Source organism: Dasypus novemcinctus, chromosome 5 (genome assembly GCF_030445035.2).
Source record: "Dasypus novemcinctus isolate mDasNov1 chromosome 5, mDasNov1.1.hap2, whole genome shotgun sequence".
Lineage (NCBI taxonomy): Eukaryota > Metazoa > Chordata > Mammalia > Cingulata > Dasypodidae > Dasypus > Dasypus novemcinctus.
This window is the reverse complement of record NC_080677.1, coordinates 109875467-109893143: the sequence shown is the minus strand read 5'-3', so window position 1 is coordinate 109893143 and position 17677 is coordinate 109875467. Positions and strand designations below refer to the sequence as shown.

At 39.9% G+C, this 17677-nt stretch overlaps 1 protein-coding gene across 3 annotated transcripts in view; it reads right to left on the bottom strand.

Annotated features, from left to right (window-relative positions):
* MKLN1 (muskelin 1) overlaps positions 1 to 17677 on the bottom strand; it is a 453286-nt gene that overhangs the window by 424204 nt on the left and 11405 nt on the right. Inside the window, exons 2-3 of one of the 3 annotated variants that reach the window (XM_058297368.2) lie at positions 4970 to 5095; positions 2103 to 2170 (exon numbers count right to left, since the gene is read on the bottom strand). In XM_058297368.2, coding sequence (XP_058153351.1) covers positions 2103 to 2110 — 8 coding nt within the window. In that variant the 5' untranslated portion in view covers positions 2111 to 2170; positions 4970 to 5095. The remainder of the gene's footprint in view (positions 1 to 2102; positions 2171 to 4969; positions 5096 to 17677) is intronic. The other 2 variants (XM_058297366.1, XM_058297367.1) reach the window with 2 other exon arrangements.

The following is a 17677-nucleotide window of genomic DNA, read 5'->3' as shown; positions in this document are numbered from 1 at the left end:
GAAAATTCTAAACAACTCCTTTAAGATTGACAGAGGGTTACTACTAGAAATATTTTATTTGTGGGACATAAAGTTAAGTTACTTGACACCTTGTAAGTGGACTGGAACTAAAGAATATTAAAAAATGAATAAGAACAACAAAAATAAAACATGACTTACTCTCCTGACAACATCAAAACAAATGTTTCCAAGTATCTGAAGCCAACAAGACAGAAATCCGTAAACACAGAGGCCAAGATAATCAGTTGAATCTACTTAACTCTCCATAAAGGACAAAAAAAAAAAAAAAAAATCCACCAAAAGCAAAACCAAAACCCTACCTTCTCTCAAGTAAAAAATACTGAAGAACATTAACCGTATCCACCTTGCGGCCTACCACAGAAATCCCAACCAGCAGCTGATTTTTAAATTATCAAATCTCAAAAGATTATGGGGGGAGGGGGAAGGGAGAGGAAAAAAAAATTATTAAAAAAAAAATGATGGGAGGGAAGTGGATGTGGCTCAATCAGTTGGGCACCTTCCTATCACATGGGAAGTCCCAGGTTCGGTCCTGGTAACTCCTAAAGAATACAAGCTAAATGCTGCACCCGCAGCAGTGACCTAGATGCCACACCCGCCGGCAATGAGCAGATACCACAAGCCAGCAGATGCCACAGCCTGCCGGGAGTGGATGTGGCTCAGGCCGCTGGGTGCTTGCCACCCATGTGAGAGGTCCCTGGCTCAGTTCCCCCTGCCTCCTGGAGAAGGTGAACAAACAATGAGCAGACAAATGAGAAAAAACATCTGGTGAGGAAGGAGATTTTTTAAAAATTATGGGATATGGGTATCTTAAGAATGCAATAGATTCAATCAGATAAGTCCATATCCACATTAGCCAAAGTAGTAATTACTTTATTCACTTTAATAACCAATTCTTTCTCAGTTAGCTTTGCCACAGGGCCAACGCAACTTAATTTCTAAGACACAATAAAGTTGGATTGAACTGTTTTGCAGTCCAAGATATTTTTTATTAAGGAGAGAAAGCTTGGACAATTTAAACAATTATGTGCTTCATTTCTCCTGTTCTGTATCTCATTCTCACATATATATAAGGGCTTGAATTTGACCTGTTTTATTCTTAATTATTTGGATCTTGTCCTTTTTCTTCTTTCAGAAAATTTTAAACTAGATTTTAAAAAGCTTCATGATAGCTGTTGGTCATCAGTGCCATGAGTAACAAACCATAGTCCTTAGAGCCCAGACGATGACCTGGAGAATGACCCAAACTGTGGCTGCTCTGGAAACCCTGCTTACCTGGCACATAGAAAATCTAAAGCTTGCATCATGATATTTGTCAGCAGTTTTGTTAATGCACATCCCAGATTTCACCATAGCTCTTCCAAACCAGTTTCATGGACATACAACCTACACAATCTCTCCTTGTGTCCATATACACCATTTCTTTTCATTTGTATGCAGTATCTGCTTAACAGCAAGGTCGTTAGAAAGAAAAGCGAGGTTGGAGTCAGAGTCCAAGAGTTAGTTTCCCCCCTTCGCAGGACCAGCTAATGGCCTTTGAGTGCAGTGGGTAAGTATGTGCCTGCAAAACCCAAACTGCCTAGGTTCAAATCCTGTTTTTTTTCCCATTTTCTAGCTATGCAACTCTAGAGAAGTAATTTAAATCTTGGGCCTTGGTTTTCTCATTTGTAAAATGGTGATGATATCTGCAACTACCTCACAGAGTTGTTTCGAGGATTAAAAGTCTTAATATAGGTAAAAGGCTTAGGACAGAGCCTCAGATATCCTAAGCACTCAATCGGTGTTGATTATTATTGCTGCTGCGTGAATGACCTTGGGGAACTCACCTAATCTCTATGAGACTCTATTTCATCTTCTGTACAAGAAGGGACCACAGTGCCTTCACATGGTCTTTATGAAGACTTAATAAACTAAAATGAGATAACATTTGGAGAGGTGATTTTTTAAACATAATGAAGTATTAGTTAGGTCCTTCAACCAAGAAGAATTAGTTCCTTTCTGCTCTATGCTTTGATAATACTTTAAAAAAGAGCACATGTATCTACTATAGCACTTGTTACATCGTATCATAAGGATTTGCTTACCTGTCCATCTCCCCCTCTAACAGTGCATCCTCTGATTCACCTCGGCATCCTCAGCACATTGAACATACCTGGCACAGGACAGGTACTCAATAAATATTGGTTTAAATGATTATTGTCCAAACAATTGAGCAGGAACTCTCAAAGCATTTACCAGGAATGATGGACAGTCACTTTTAGCCAAGTGTCCTCAGTAGACCACCTAAATTTGTTCTTATTTTTCTTCAAGTGCAATATATTGAGGTTGTATCATTTCAGATGCAGCCAGTCTTGTGTGGTTGCATCATTCATTCTTTTCATTTAATAAGTATTTATTGTGCACCTACTGTGTGCCAGGTCCTATATTGGGCTCCATATAGTGTACCAAAATTGGCAAATGTCCAGGTTAATTTAGCCCTGGCTTAACAGATACTGAAGGAATCTGTTTACTAGAATTATCTATCACTTGAGACAATAAGTTCCTTGATTTGATTGTTCATTAGTGTGCTAGAATCTCAGGATAGGGAAGAATGGTTTCCTGGAAGTGGGAGTCCTTATATAATAATTAAAGTCTGGGATCTGACTCACTGGATTTAAATCCTGGCTTGCTTTGTTTTTTAAGATCTATCTATCTATCTATCTATCTATCTATCTATCTATCTATCTATCTATCTATCTATCTATCTATCTCTCTCTCTCTCTCTCTCTCCCCTTCCCCGCTCCCAGTTGTCTGCTCTCTGTGTTCTTCTGTGTCCGTATGTATTCTTGTCAGTGGCACCCGGAATCTGTGTCTCATTTTGGTGCATCATCTTGCTGCATCAGCTCTCTGTGTGCGCAGCACCATTCCTGGGCAGGCTGCACATTTTTTTGCGCTGGGTGACTCTCCTTATGGGGCGCACTCCTTGCGCATGGGGTTCCCCTACACAGGGGACACCCCTGCAAGGCACGGCACTCCTTGCCTGCATCAGCACTGCATGTGGGCCAGCTCCACACGGGTCAAGGAGGCCCTGGGTTTGAACCTTGGACCTTCCATGTGGTAGGCGGATGCCCTGTCCGTTGGGCCAAATCTGCTTCCCACCTTGCTTTGTACAGTGGGTTAGAATTTGGGCAAGTTAACTTAATCCCTCTAAGCCCCACTTTCCTCCTATGTCAAATGGAGCGAGCGGGGTTTATGTGAGGGTTAAAAATGACTATTTTAATAGGGTAGTATGATGCCTACCCTATTGTAAGTATTAAATATGTGTCAGCTGTTATGATTAATCCTACTTTCCCTGCTTTCTCACCCAAGTGTTTGAGCTTCCATTACAAATTTATCCAGTGAATAGGGCAGAGTTGACCAGTTTCTGCTTGAAAACGAGTAGGGTCAGAGAATTTACTACCTCCAGTAGTGACCATCTCATTGTTGATCAGCACCTGCTTGTATCTTCTACTCACTGGTCCTAAATCTGTCGTTTGGGGTCACATAGAAATCTAATCTCTCCTTTTTAGAATAGCCCCTCAAACTTTGAAAGGCAGCTGGTTATCCCTCTCCTCCTCACACACCCACACACAACCTTGGGTCCTTAATTATTTGTGATATACCACTTTGTCACATCCTTATTTATCCTTTTTACCCTTCTTGAATAATCTACCCTTTAGTAAAGTCTTTCTTAAAGGCTGAAGCCTAGAATTCATAAAGCAGGGCAAGTGTGGTCTGATAACCAGTGAACTCTAGAGAAGTAGTTCTCCTCTTGAACACTATATTTATATTAATGTAGCAAAATATTGATTTTGGGGAAAGCTACATCAACACTGTGTTGATTCATCATCTACTCACAATCAACAGGAGACTCTAGATCTTCCTGACCTGTACAGTTGTTAAGCTATCTCACCCCAACCTGTACTTGTGCAATTGAATGTTGTGATCTTTGACTATTTTATATTTGTCCCCATGAAACATTTTATTGTTGGATGAGATTCATAATTTCATATTGTCAGGATTCGGGGGGAGGGTGGATCCTGATTGTTATCATTCAATGTATTTGTTATTCTTTCTGGTTATGAGTCATCTGTAAATTTGTTAAGTATGCCATCAATGTTACCATCTTAGTCATCAATAAAAATGTTAAGGGGTTCAGGGCTGTAAACCAGACTTGCAATAGATCACTAGAAAACTGTGTGTGCATCAACCGCCAAAAAAAAAATTTACAAAGATCATTCAATTGACAAATATTTATGGAGTGCCTACCACATATTACTCACTGTTCTAAGTGCTGAGCAAATAGTGTCAAACAAAACAAAATACCTGCCCTCACAAAGCTTACAGTCTTGCAGGGAATGGAGACAATAAATAAATAAGAAAAACAAATATAAATAAATAAAACTAAAGGCTATGAAAAAATGAAACAGGTGAAAGGCTGGAGAGGGTTGACAGTGAAGATGGAGTGGGGAGTTGTATATAGGCAGAACAGCTAAAGCAGAGTTATTTTTGAAGATGTATTACACTGCTCATGTCCTGCATTCTTATTGCATATCTGTGCTCAAAGGGTGTCCCAGGATGGCAGCACGGCTTTCTGATTTCTACAAACCCACTTTTCTCTATGTGGAGTCACATTAGAAAAAAAAAGACACTCTATGGATAGACCGAAACAGCCATGAAACAAAGAGGAATTTGGAAAAAATATATAATTCCTCAGGAGACTTCACAACATTTCTATGCATGCCAAGAAATTTGAAACTTTGCGAGAACAACGAGCCTAGCTGAGAAGTCACCCACACTTCCTTATGAAGACCCAGAGAGGTGAATTTTAAAAATTGTGCTCTACAGGTGTATACACACACACACACACACACACAGGTTTTGGTTAAAAACTAAATAATTGAGGGAAGATTTTTGAACAGCTAACACTTACCTTATTCCAATCCCCATGTTCTCATGTTTGGAGTGGGTTATGAATCCAATAGTTTATGGAGAGTCAGGAGGATAGGATGCTTGGGAGACCCCCAAAACACAGCTGAGAGAGTCTGGATATTGAACTCTGGAAAAGAAGCCCATAAGGGGACAGATTTGAAATCTACTTCTATTAACTACTCTCTGATCATGATTCTAATGTCAGTTAATTCTTCTAAATATTTTTAGGAATCTTCAAATCCCTTTGATGTTAGAGGGCTTGATTTTTTTTTTTTTTTTTTTTTGAGGTACTGGGGCTGGAGATTGAACCCAGATCTCGCCTGTGGGAGGCTGGTGCTCAACCAGTGGACCACATCAACTCCCTGACAAAGTTTTATTTAGTAAAACCATAATTGCATCCTCTAATTTGATATTTTATATTGTCACAATGATAATTTTTAACACATTCATTCATTGAGCATCTATTCTGTATCAAATATTTTGTTGGTACTAGGAATACAAATGTAAATAAGATAAATATAGTCTGCGCTTCAGGGTCCTTCCAGCACAGTTCACAGTATATGGTGTATACGGAGCAGAAGCCCCAACTCTGATAAAGTGTTATGATGTGGAAAGTGCTTTAGGAGGGTAGTCTAAACCAGACTTTGGGAGAATTGGAAGTTAGTGACTTCTCTTTGGGGAACTACGGTGTGTACAGTGTTAGCCAAATAAGAAGGTGGAGAAAGTCTGTTTTAGGTAGAGGGCACATACACAAAGTTTGGAGGTAACAGAAAGTTCTGTGCATTTTGAATACTGAAAGTAGTTTACTATAGCAGAAACAGAGAGTGTTAGTCCAAGTGTTGTCAGAGATGAGACCAGAAAGGTAAGCAGGGTCCAAATTATGAAGAAACTTATAAGTCATGTTACAGAGGCTGATCTACTGAAATTTGTGATAGGCTGAATATTGGGGATTTGAAAAAAGAAAAGTCAAGAATACCACTCAAAGTTTTGACTTGGACAACTGGGTAGTGATGTCATTCACTAAGACAGCTAAAATATGAAGGCAAAATAGAGGAGATTTGGGGGAGAAGTTTGGCTTTGGACACGCTTGGTTTGTGAAGCCTGAGGATGTTTCTTGTAGAGGTCTGAGGACACAGTTTTAGGAATCATCAGTCCATGGCAGTCAACAGTCATGAGTGAGTTACTCTGGGAAAGTGTAAAGGGTAAGAGAAAAGGGCCCGGAAGAGAACCCAGCACTACAACAATGCTTAAAGGATGGGCAGAAGGTATCTCTGAAAAAAAGAGAGCAAGAAGTTACAGCCAGAGAGATGGATGGAAATCAAGAAGTAGGTGATATCACAGAGGGCAAGGGAAAAGCACGTTTCAAAGGGCAAATTGTGACCGCAGTGCAAATGCTGTCAAGAGATCAAGTAGGAAACAGACTGAGAAGAACCCACAGAGGGAGCAACAAGGAAGTAGTTAATCACTTGGCAAGCCCTGTGTTAGTGGAGGCAGAAGACAGGTCACAGGAAGTAGAGAAGCAAATGAACCAGTGAACATAGACAACTGTTTGCAAAGTTTGCCTTATAAGTGGAAGCCCAAAGCACTACATTTTCTTCCCAAGTGCAGGGAAACTGGGCCGCTGAGACAGTCCACGTTAAAGGCTCTTTAAGGTCCCTCAACACCTTTCCATTAGCTCAGTGGACTACATGGCAGTGGTCTTGGCAGGTATGGCCCGTGAGCTGGGCTGGGTTAAACTTGTAGAGTAAACCAATTCTGCCTTTTGTGTTTTCCTCTTCCTCATCTTCTTCACCCAGTCCTGTCCTAGGTCTCTGTGGTCAACACGTACTTTCTGGGTCCTCGATGCCTGCTATGGTGCATGAATGCACATAGTCTGCCAAAGGAATGACCTACATGGGTACAGTTCTGGTCAGACACAATTGTCACACTGTCATTACCTCTCACCTATTGTCATGGCTTATGTGTTGCGACCAGTCAGAGGGAGTGGAGACCAGTGTGGTCACCTTGGCATCTGGAGTAGGCAGCTGTCCCCACAGCTGGCCAGGCAGCTATCCCAGCAGAATCCAGAAGCCAGAATAATTGGGGCAGGTGTAAAACAGATGACCACAACTGCAAGCAGTGCTGAAGGTTGGTCCTAGGGCGTGAAGGTGAGCCAAGACATAATGGATGAAGAGTGTGAGGTGCTGCGCTAAGAAGGGAGGGCCAGTGGGCAGTCCTTAAGCAGTGATCACAGAGCTAGACATGGGTTGAAGCTGTTATAAACACACAAGGCCAGACACAATTTTTCTGCACAGGTGGGTGCCTCATCACCAGCGCTCTGTTACTGGGGATCCTCCCAGTGTGCTGTTTCAGCTCTCAGGCTTTCGTGATACAAAGAGGTGTTTCTGACACTCATAACCCTTCCCAGCATTTATTTGCACAACCCCTCTCTAACCATGGTCAGCCTGTATGCTCCAGGAAAGCTCAGGCCTCGGTGGTGCTGATGAGAGTACACAGGCATCTGCAGTGACAAACCTGAAAAGGCTGCAGGAATGGCTGTCCTGCTATCCTAAGGACTAGAAGTTGATTCAAGGCCTGACACAGCTCAATTCGGTCCTAAATCAATGAGGAAACTAGCTGCATGACTTGATTAGTTGAAACATTATTTCTAAATTGTAATCATTGCAGGTTACCTATGTTCGCCAAAATGCACACTATGACTGAACTGAATGGCTTAACTGTCTTCAGTTTGTGATTACAGCACAGAGAGGATATAAAGAACAGTGGTAAACACTACAGATAAATACAATATTTCTGCCTCGTGCACAGGCAGGCTAAGCTGTACAAACGGAGCTTTCAGCTGAAGATTTTTTTTCATTTCACTCAAGTCAATAATCGTTTAACCAGTGGATATTGCTTAAAGCAGAGTTTTCATCTAATTGTCATTTAACAGTATTGAAAAGGAAATACAAAATAATAATACCTCATTTGTGTATAGTGCTTGCTTTTCAAAGACGAGGTCATAACCCATTTTATAGTATATAATTTTCAGTAACAACACTTTTATAAATTAAATACTAATAAGTGCTATTGTCATTTTACAAATTATGCATGAAAGAAACCTAGATGTAAGGGAATGAAATGACTGGTTCAAAGGAACTTCCATTTTAGAGGCATCATAGCTGGTTTGTTTTTCACTTTTTGACAATGACGCAATACTTTAGATAAAACATGTTTATTAAGATGCCCCGTGACCCTAAATTTTTAAAGGAAAAATATTTGGCCTAAAAGAAATAACAAAGACCAAAACGTCTATGTGTTCCAGTGATCAGATTGTTTTCAAAATGCTAGACCAAAGTAAATCAATTCCTACTACCTAACTCTGATTTTAGTCAACACAGATATCATAATCTTGTGGCACACATACTGAGTCACTGTGTGTGTCACAGTGAACGGATGTGGCTCAAGCAGTTGAGTGCCTGCCTCCCACATGGGAGGTCCTGGGTTCAGTTCCTGGTGCCTCCTAAAGGGGAAAAAAAAAAAGCAAAGAGCAGACAGAGAACAAGAAAAATATATAGTGTGTGTCACTTCTCCCATTATATGTATTTTGTAGCAATGATCTTTTCATCTCAACTGGATTTGGAAAGTGCCATGATACACATAAACTCTGTTATGGAGGGGTGCACTGCATATATGCAAGACCAAAGATCCTTTTATTTGCTTCAATTTGAGGAATAACATTTTTCTGATCTTTTCCTGTATTCATTCATTCATTCATTCACACATTCAGGCCACTCAAGTATTCATGCATCCATTCAACGAATATTAATTTTTATTGTGTGTCCCAAATGTAAAAGCACTATTCTAGATCCAAAGAATGAAAATAGGAAGAAAACAAAATCACTGGCTTCAAGAAATTCACAGTCCAGTGAGGTAACCAGAGAAGCCAACAAGTGTAGCACATTATATTAGGTGTGGAGATGGAGTAACACACAAAAACAGTTTGTGGAGCACAGAGAGGGGGCTCTTTTTGTGTGAGTGGGTGAGGAAGGTCTCCCAGAGGAGGCTACTAGAGCTGAGCATAACAGGAGAAGGAAATTTGAATATTTCAGGTAGAGAGGACAGCACGGGCAATGACACAGACAAATCAGAGCACACGATGCATTTGGGGAACTACAGGAGACATGGCATGATGGGAGGTACTTCAAATATTTTATGGCTCATTCTGTTTCACAATCCAGGCTCTGGACATCACCATAAATGATTATATAAAAGGAAATGTATAGTCCCTGGGTTACTTGTCCTCATTCCAGTAAGTAAAAACACATTCTACATGGGATCGATACAAAAGTGCCTTTTGAAACTCAGATTATTTGAGGAATATCACATAAGGAACAGTACTAAATCAAAGCTCAGGTCTGGTCTAAGTGAGGTTTGTATTCTCCATATTTCATTACCATAATACTCCAAAGACAGGTGATCACTTAGCCCACTTCCATTACTATTTCAATATAAAAGTTTTATATAGAAATACTTCCAATATGTCTTAAAGCACATGACATTGGATGGGTCAGGTGTTGCCAGTTTGCCTCTTTCCAACCATTCCTGGTTGGTACTACCCAGTCCCCAAAAGAGTGATAGTCAACCTATAGGCTTCTTAGCAGCAACCTTACACACTAGCAGCAAGTGTTTGGAAATAGTGTCTGGAAATCCTAAAGCTGCCTTCAATGACAACTTTTCCCTGAAGCCTCAGTTGTCCTGTATAGAGGTCTTTATGAAATGGGGCCAGAGGTAGATAAAATGCAACTATAACAGAACTCATATAAAATCTTTCCTTCATTAATACTACTGCCATGGTAATTCTACTCTGAATTCCCTTGTCACTTAAGAAAAACCTTGCACCATGAAATCCTATCCTTGTTTCTATTTGGGAATATTTCAGAGACTCTAAGAGTTCAAAAGAATTCATATACCTTTTTTGGTTCCTGACCAATCATGGAATTCTTTCTAAGACATGTTTTATTCACTCAATCCACTCCTTCCCTCATTTAACAAGCATCTACTTCCTCATTTCTGATTATCTCTTGAAGCCAAGCCAAAGGAGTCAACATTCTGTCCTCATTGCTCCGTTGAAAACACACCTGGGAAGGTTGTAATGACCTCTATGCTGTCAAATCCAAAGGCCAATTCTTAGTTGTCATCTTATCCTCTCAGCAGTATTTGGCACTAATGATCTCTCCCTTCTTCTTGAAACAGTTTCTTCATTTGGCTTTCATCACACAGCCCTGCCTTTCCTCCTACCTCATTGTTTGTTCCTTCTCAGTCTCTTTTGTCGGGTCCTTCCTGAGTCTCTGAATGCTGGAGTTCCCCTTGAGCGTGGTCCTCTACAATCACCCATCCAGTGCATTGCTTTAAACATCACATCTCTTGTCCTGACATGTCCCCTGAACTCCAAACTTGGAAATTGAAGAGGTTTGTTTTCCCAGAGGTGCTGCAGTTTGAGTTGGGTACTGAAGGATGAGATGAGTTGGCCAGGGTAAGAAGACTGGCATTTTAATTTGAGGAAAAGGATTATCGAAAGCAAACTGTGACCAGGGAAAACAAAGAGAAAAGTCTGGTGTGGACTAGAGGTGACTGGTAAGGTAGATTGTAGCTATATTGTGAAGAACCTTGATTTATAGCTAAGATACCTGGACTTTGCCCTGAAGATGATAAGTAATTAACAGAGTTTTGTTTTTGTTTTTTACATATGGGAGAAATGTGATCGTTCATAATAAAAAAATAAAACTTTAGTTGTAGGATGGAGGCTGAGCTAGAGCACGGGGAAGGTAGAGCCAGGAAAGCTAATTAGAAGATTTCTGTAAAAGTTTAAGAAAGGGGTTAAGGTCTACAGTATTCTGGAGCTATGTACCCAGGAAAAAGTGTTCTTAAATTTAATCCATTCCTGTGGACCCACTGTAATAAAAACCCAATGTAAGAAAAACCTTTTTTACAATGGTTACTTCAGTTAAAGGGTTTCTCACCTCAATCAGGATGGGTCTTAATCCTATTACTGGAGTACTTAATAAGTAGAGAGAAATTCAAAGAGTGAAGGGGAGAGATAAAGCCACAGAGGGACAGATAGAAGCTGAAAACAACAGAACCCAGAAGAGAAGAGAGACACCAGAAGACGCCGCCATGTGCATTGCCATGTGACAAACTAAGGACCAAGAATCACTGGCAGCCAGTCCCAGAAAGTCACAGTTTTTGAGGAGAAAGCATCACCTTAATGGTGCCTTGATTTGGATTTTCTTTTAGCCTCAAAACCATAAGGTAATAAATTCCCATTATTTACCCTGACCCATTTCATAGTATTTGCTTGAGCAGCCCAGGAAACTAAAACAAGGTCTGAATCACTACAGTAGCAATGGGATGAAAAGTAGTGACAAATCCAAGGGAGGTTTATAAGGAACATTGAGATATAGCTATTGATGAGATAGGGAGCTGGGAGTTGAGAGAGAACAAGGTTGAAAGTTTAGTGATGTTAACAAAACTAAATGGGAGAAGGAGAGCAAACATGGAGCGGATGACGAATGGCATATTAGGTTTGCCTTGATTGTAGGATATCCACTGATGAATGAAAGACAGGTCTGCCGCTCAGGAGAGGTTTGGATTGGATATATAGCATCAGAAGTAACTGCCCGGTGGCAGCAAAGGCCCCAGAATGGATGAAATTTCCTTGGAAGGGCACATGGTGAGAAGAGTGCCAAGAATAGAAGACTGAGCAAAGACATTCAAGTGTGGCTGTCAGAGGAAGAGCTAGAGGAGATGGGAAAGGAAAAGTCAGAGAGGTAAGATAAGAATGGGACAGAGGAATATCTGCATGTAAAGGAGAAGAGACCTTCAAAGGGGAACAGTTTTCCAATGGGGTCCTATGAATGATAATGAGCAGAGTTTTGAGAGGCAGAAGTCAGACCAGAATGGATTGGTGACAGACTCCTCTTTGAAATTTGGCTGTGGGGGAAGTAGGTACTGACTAGGAAGGGAGTGGAGTTGGGCAAGGAGGATTTTTTTTTTTAATGGGATGGGAGTCTTGAGTGCAACAGGGAGCTATCTAGCTTTTGTGCAAATGTCTTTCAGGAGCTTACTAGCCCACCAGACAACCTCTTGCGTTTTTGAAAAGCCATACATATCAAAATTGGTTCACCATATATTTGTCAAGTGCCCGCTATATCTCAAGCATGGGGTTTGGCATTGCAGTGACTAAAATGATATGTGAGACATAACTATGTCCTGGTTTTTCACCAATAGGACAAAACATGCCCTTCTCCAGCCACAGCTCTGTCCTCTGAAGTCCCTCCAGTAGAAGAATTTCTTCCATATAGTAGCACTTTAGCTAACTAAAGATGATTTTCACCTACTTCTTGGGTTTTCCCATTTGTTTAACTTTTATGAAGCAATACAATCTGTATGGATGTAAGTATGTATGCATGTGTTTTGTTACCAAATAGCTGCTCTCCTCTGGACATCCATAGCCTAATCTGTCAAAGTCCCTTTTAATTGCAACACTCCCCATCTGGTATAAGCAGTGCACAAACAGTTGGAGTATTTTCTTCCTTTTCCAGGACACAGTCCTTCAGTTAATGCAACCCAAGCTTGTATGAATGTGCTAACAGGCACAATGCTGACTCATGTTGCTTCACTATCAATCCAAATCTTTTGCACCTGAGATGTCAATAAACCAGGTCTATCCAATCCTATATTTGTACAACTGAGTTTTTAAAGCCGATTGCAGGATTTTACATTTTCCCCCACTTAATATCAAATCTTTATGTTTGGTTTTCATTAGCCAAGATTTCCACCTCCTTTTTGAAGTCTGATGATTTTGTTTATATGACATAATAACTCTCCTTGGTAGTATAATGAGCAAGGCTTAGGATTCAGAACGATCTGGAGTCTAATTCTGGCTTTGTTATGTAGCTCCGTGACACTGGACATGTCATATGACCTGAGTCTCAGTGTGCTTATCAGTGAAAATAGGGATACTTACACCTGCACTACAAAGTTGTTCTGAGGCTTGAACGGGGAAATACAACACCTAATACATGATAAGTACTCAATAAATGTAGGTTTACTTGCCTTCTTTTTCTTCTCCTGCTTTGTGTCCTTAGCATGTCTTGTAAGTTGTTATTCAAGATTGATAAATATTTTTCAAATAAAAAGGAAAAAATAAGTTGAGGAGAACAAGAGCCAAGGGCCAGAAGAAGACACTCGAGTATAATAGTAAAGCACATGGACTCTGAAAGCAGAGTTTCTGTGACTGAATCCTAGTTCCTCTACTTAGTAGATGTCTAATCAGAAGCTGGTTTTCTCACCTGTAAAATGGTGGAGACTGTACATGTTTCTCCACCTTTTGAAGACAATTAAGTGAGATAATGAATGGGAAGCACTTTTGTACAGAACCTTGCAAATAATAAGTATTCAGTAAGTGGTAAGTATTCTTATTACCACTTTGGAACCTCTAGGCAAAGTATTCTATTAAACCACCCTTTGGGGTATAATCATTTCATATATTAATATAGTACTAATATCTGTCCCATGTTCCATTATATTGTCCACCAGGATCCCAAAGAAACCTCTGTCCAATGCCAGCTATGACAAATCTGCCTCTAATCGTCCAGCTGATTAACCTAATTTGATCTTCTTTACAAAAGAAACTATAAGATATTGGGCAAATAGCTCAACATCTCTTCCCTTAGGCTTAACTTTTGTATAATGGGAAAATAATAATAGTAATAATAATACCTAACTCAGAGGTATGGCCTGAGGATTACATGACATAAAGCACATGGGGCATAAAGAAATGAGGGAGAAGTAGATGTGGTTCAAATGACTGAGCTCCTGCCTACCACATGGGATGTCTCAGGTTCAATTCCTGGTGCCTCCTAAAGAAGACAAGCAAGACAGCAAGCTGGTGCTGTAAGATGATGCAACAAGAGACACAAGGAGGGAAACATAAGAAGTACAACAAAGCAGGGAGTGGAGGCGGCTCAAGCAATTAGGCACCTCACTCCTACATGGGAGGTCCTACGTTTGGTTCTCAGTGCCTCCTAAAAGGAAGATGAACAGTGAGTGCAAACAATGAGGGAGTGGGGAGAAATAAATTTTAAAAATCTCAAAAAAAAAAAAAAAAGTAATGAGGGTAGATGGAAAGTACTTAATTTGAGTGAACCCATGCTGGCTCCTGTTGACAACTGCTTTCTTTACCTAAGCACTCAAAAACTACCTGTTAATGAGATGAAAACTAAGCTTGTCAGTCTGTAAGTTCTCAAATTCATCTCTCTTGTTCAAAAATTGGGATATCTGCCTAATTCCAGTCATATGGCACTTTTCCCATGCTCAGTGATTCCTCACAGGGTATTACGGCATGTCTACGATCACAAATGGAGGTTCTTTTATACTGTGAGATGTAGTTTATAAGGTTCATGAGATTTGGAGCTGCAGGAAAGCTGCGAGGTTCTCTCTCACCTTAGGTTCCCATTTCATCTTAAATTTCTTTTTAAAAATTTCTTATCCTGGCTATAAAAGAACTAGCTACATGTTTACTGAGATGATTAATATATATACAGAAAACCACAACAAAGAAAATAAAATCAGTTTTAATTCCACCAATATATCGACTCTATTAATATTTTTCTGTGTCACTATTCAGTCTTCAATTCTGAGCAAACATAAAGTTGGGCACACTATTTGATAACCTGCTATTTTTAATAAAACCATATAGCACCAACATTTTCTGACACCATGACATTTTCCATAAACTGCTTTTTACTGGATGCATAGATTTCATCACAGTAATACACAATTTATGTAATACTTCTTGGACACTTAGGTTATCTCCAGGTGTTCAATATTATAAGGAATGTTGTAGTAAACATTCCTTGATGTTAAATTTTGTGCAGATTCTGATTGTTTTCTTAAGATAAAATCCTAAGAGCAAAGTTACTATGTAAAATGGTTTGCATATGTTAAGGTTTTTGATACACAATGCCAAAATGCTGTCTAGATTGCTTGTACCAATTTATACTTGCAATGTTGTAGGAGGGTACTTGTTCCTCTGCATCTTTAACCATGCAAGGTATCAGCATTTTAAAGTTCTTGCCAATCTTCTAGGCACAAAAGCATCTGGATTTTACTTTATTTTGCATTTCATTGCTTACTAGTGAAATTGAACATTTTTCATTTTCACTGAGCAGCCAAATTCCTTTTTCCTTTCTGCCCTTTCAAGTTCTTTGACCATTCTTCTTTAATATCTTGACTTTTTCTGGTAAGTTTGTGAGAGCTCTTTATATATGAAGTATATTGCTCTTTGTCATATCTATACTACAAAAGTTTCAGAATCTTTTTCATTTAATTTTATCTAAGTTAAAGAGTTTTAAGCAGTTACTTCTATTAGTTTCTTATCTTTTTTTATAAACCACAAACTTTCACTTTTTTTTTGCAGGCCTTCACTACTTTTATCTTTGCAACATACGTTACCTGTTTGTCTGGGTTCATTTTTCACATTTAACTCCTTAATCCATCTGAAAAGCATTCCATTCCTTCTTAGCCATGTTTATTCCATCTTTTTGAATCACAGAGGATGTTTCGGTTTAAGTAACAGAAAATCTCACTCAAAATGGCTTAGGAAAAAAATAGAATCTGTTGGCTCCCATAAATGAAAAGTTTGGAGGCTTCCGGCCAGGTTTTGTCAGGTGGCTCACACAATGTGGCCAGGATCTAATGTTTCCCTCCTCATATCTTTGCTCTAGTCCTTGGTGATGGCTCCATTCTCAGTAGACTCTACCATCACAGTCCCAAGATGTCTGCTGGGAACTCCCAGGGTAACATGCCTCTGAATTCACTGCCGAAGGCATTCTCAGCAAAAGTTCTGACATTTTCTTTGATTGAACTGACTTAAGTCACCTCCCCACAGCTCAGTCAGTGGCTGGGGTCAAGGAGATGAAATTCACTGGTTGGCTTAGCTTGGAATACATTGTCTACCCACTAGAGATAAGGTGAAATAAGCTTTTGCAGAACTCCATGGAAATGAGGGGCAGCTGGGAAAAGGGGAAATGCATGTGAGAAGGCAACGAAGGCAAGGACTTTATCTTCAAGTATCAGGATTATTTTTTTTAACTTTATTTTTAAAGAAGTTTAGACAACAGAAAAGTTACATAAAAAATATAGGGACTCCCATATACCCCATATACCCCACCCCTGTGTTCTTTTTCCGTATTGAGATTATTACTTTCAATAGAAAATAACAAGTCTCTGCCATTTGAAAATTCATTTGTTTTACCACTAATAGTGTGGTAGATTAGATTAAAATAATGAAAAGACATGGTCCCTTCCCTAGGTGCTAAACCCTTTACTTTCAAACTGCCTATGGACCCCAGGGGCACATCATAGTACCTAAAGGTCTGCTCATCCATGGCTGGAACAGTTTCCTCCATGGCCAGGTGACCTACAGTTCTTTGAATCCCTTCTTTAATATGGGCTCCAAGGACCCAAAAGAAAAAGATCACAGTTCCAACTTTCTCCTGAATTTATTGTGGTAAAATTTCTGACTTCTGGTTACTGTATTCTCTGGTTACTTAAATGGACCATTCCTTGTCTTTTTTCCCCTAAACTCAGACCCTTGCTTGTTCTATTTTGCAGTGATTTTCCCTGGTTTGTGACCCTAGAACCTACATCCTGATCTAAAGACCTTCACTGAGGAGCCCTTCATGTGGTTAACCAGAGCTACTTAAGTTGGACCTTGGAGCACCAGAACTTTAAGTCTGTCACAACAATGATTCAGAAGAGGCAGGACACAGTATACACACATAACATGTGCCAGAATCAGCTCCAAACATCCCACTAGGGGCCAGTCACTGTCCACCTGACCCCACATTAGACGCTGGTCCTGAGTATATTCAAGGTAGTTCCTTTATCCCTTCCTGAACCTTGGCCATGCCTGGTCCTTTCCACACCCATCACCTCTCCTCACCCTACCCTCCTCTGAGGCACACATGTACAAGACTTGGCTTCTGTGGGGTGGAAAGGGTCTCTTTTCACTCCTTTATTTTTCCCCTTTCTTTATCTCCATTTTTGCTTCAACCCTGTCTCTAGTACTTGCTTCTCTTCTACTCTTCAGTAGTGCACATCCACTCTTCTCTGCCCTCCCCAAGAGCAACGTGCTTCTGAAAGTGCCCTCCAAACTGTTTTCTGACTCTTTTCTCCCTTTTGGTGGTTCCTGGCAGCACCGCCATTCTCAGGACACAGGTGGATCTCTTGTTGGCCGAGTGCAATTGATATTGGCAGAGCTAAATGAACAAAATTCCATATTTCTTCAATCTAAGATCAGGTCATTATATAAGGCACCACCATTTGAGGACTGATTTAGAGCCCCCTCCCCAAAATATTACCACATTAAACACATCTATTGAAGATATATTCTGATTTTAGAAATATTAAAGATGCAAAAAAACACAACATGTGCGTAGAATCCAGGAAATACTATAGTTGAATGATTATGTTTTCCCATTGTGTGAAATATTAGACAATCTGTTCCATTCAATAGCTTCTTTGTTATTAGTCTTGCTACAAAAGTAAGCAAAAAGCAAACAAAAAACTATTTATCTGTAATACTCTCCCAGGAACCAGTTATCTCTGGACTTTAGCCCTTCTGGCATTATTCTGACATGTCCACACCTTTTTAAATGAGGCC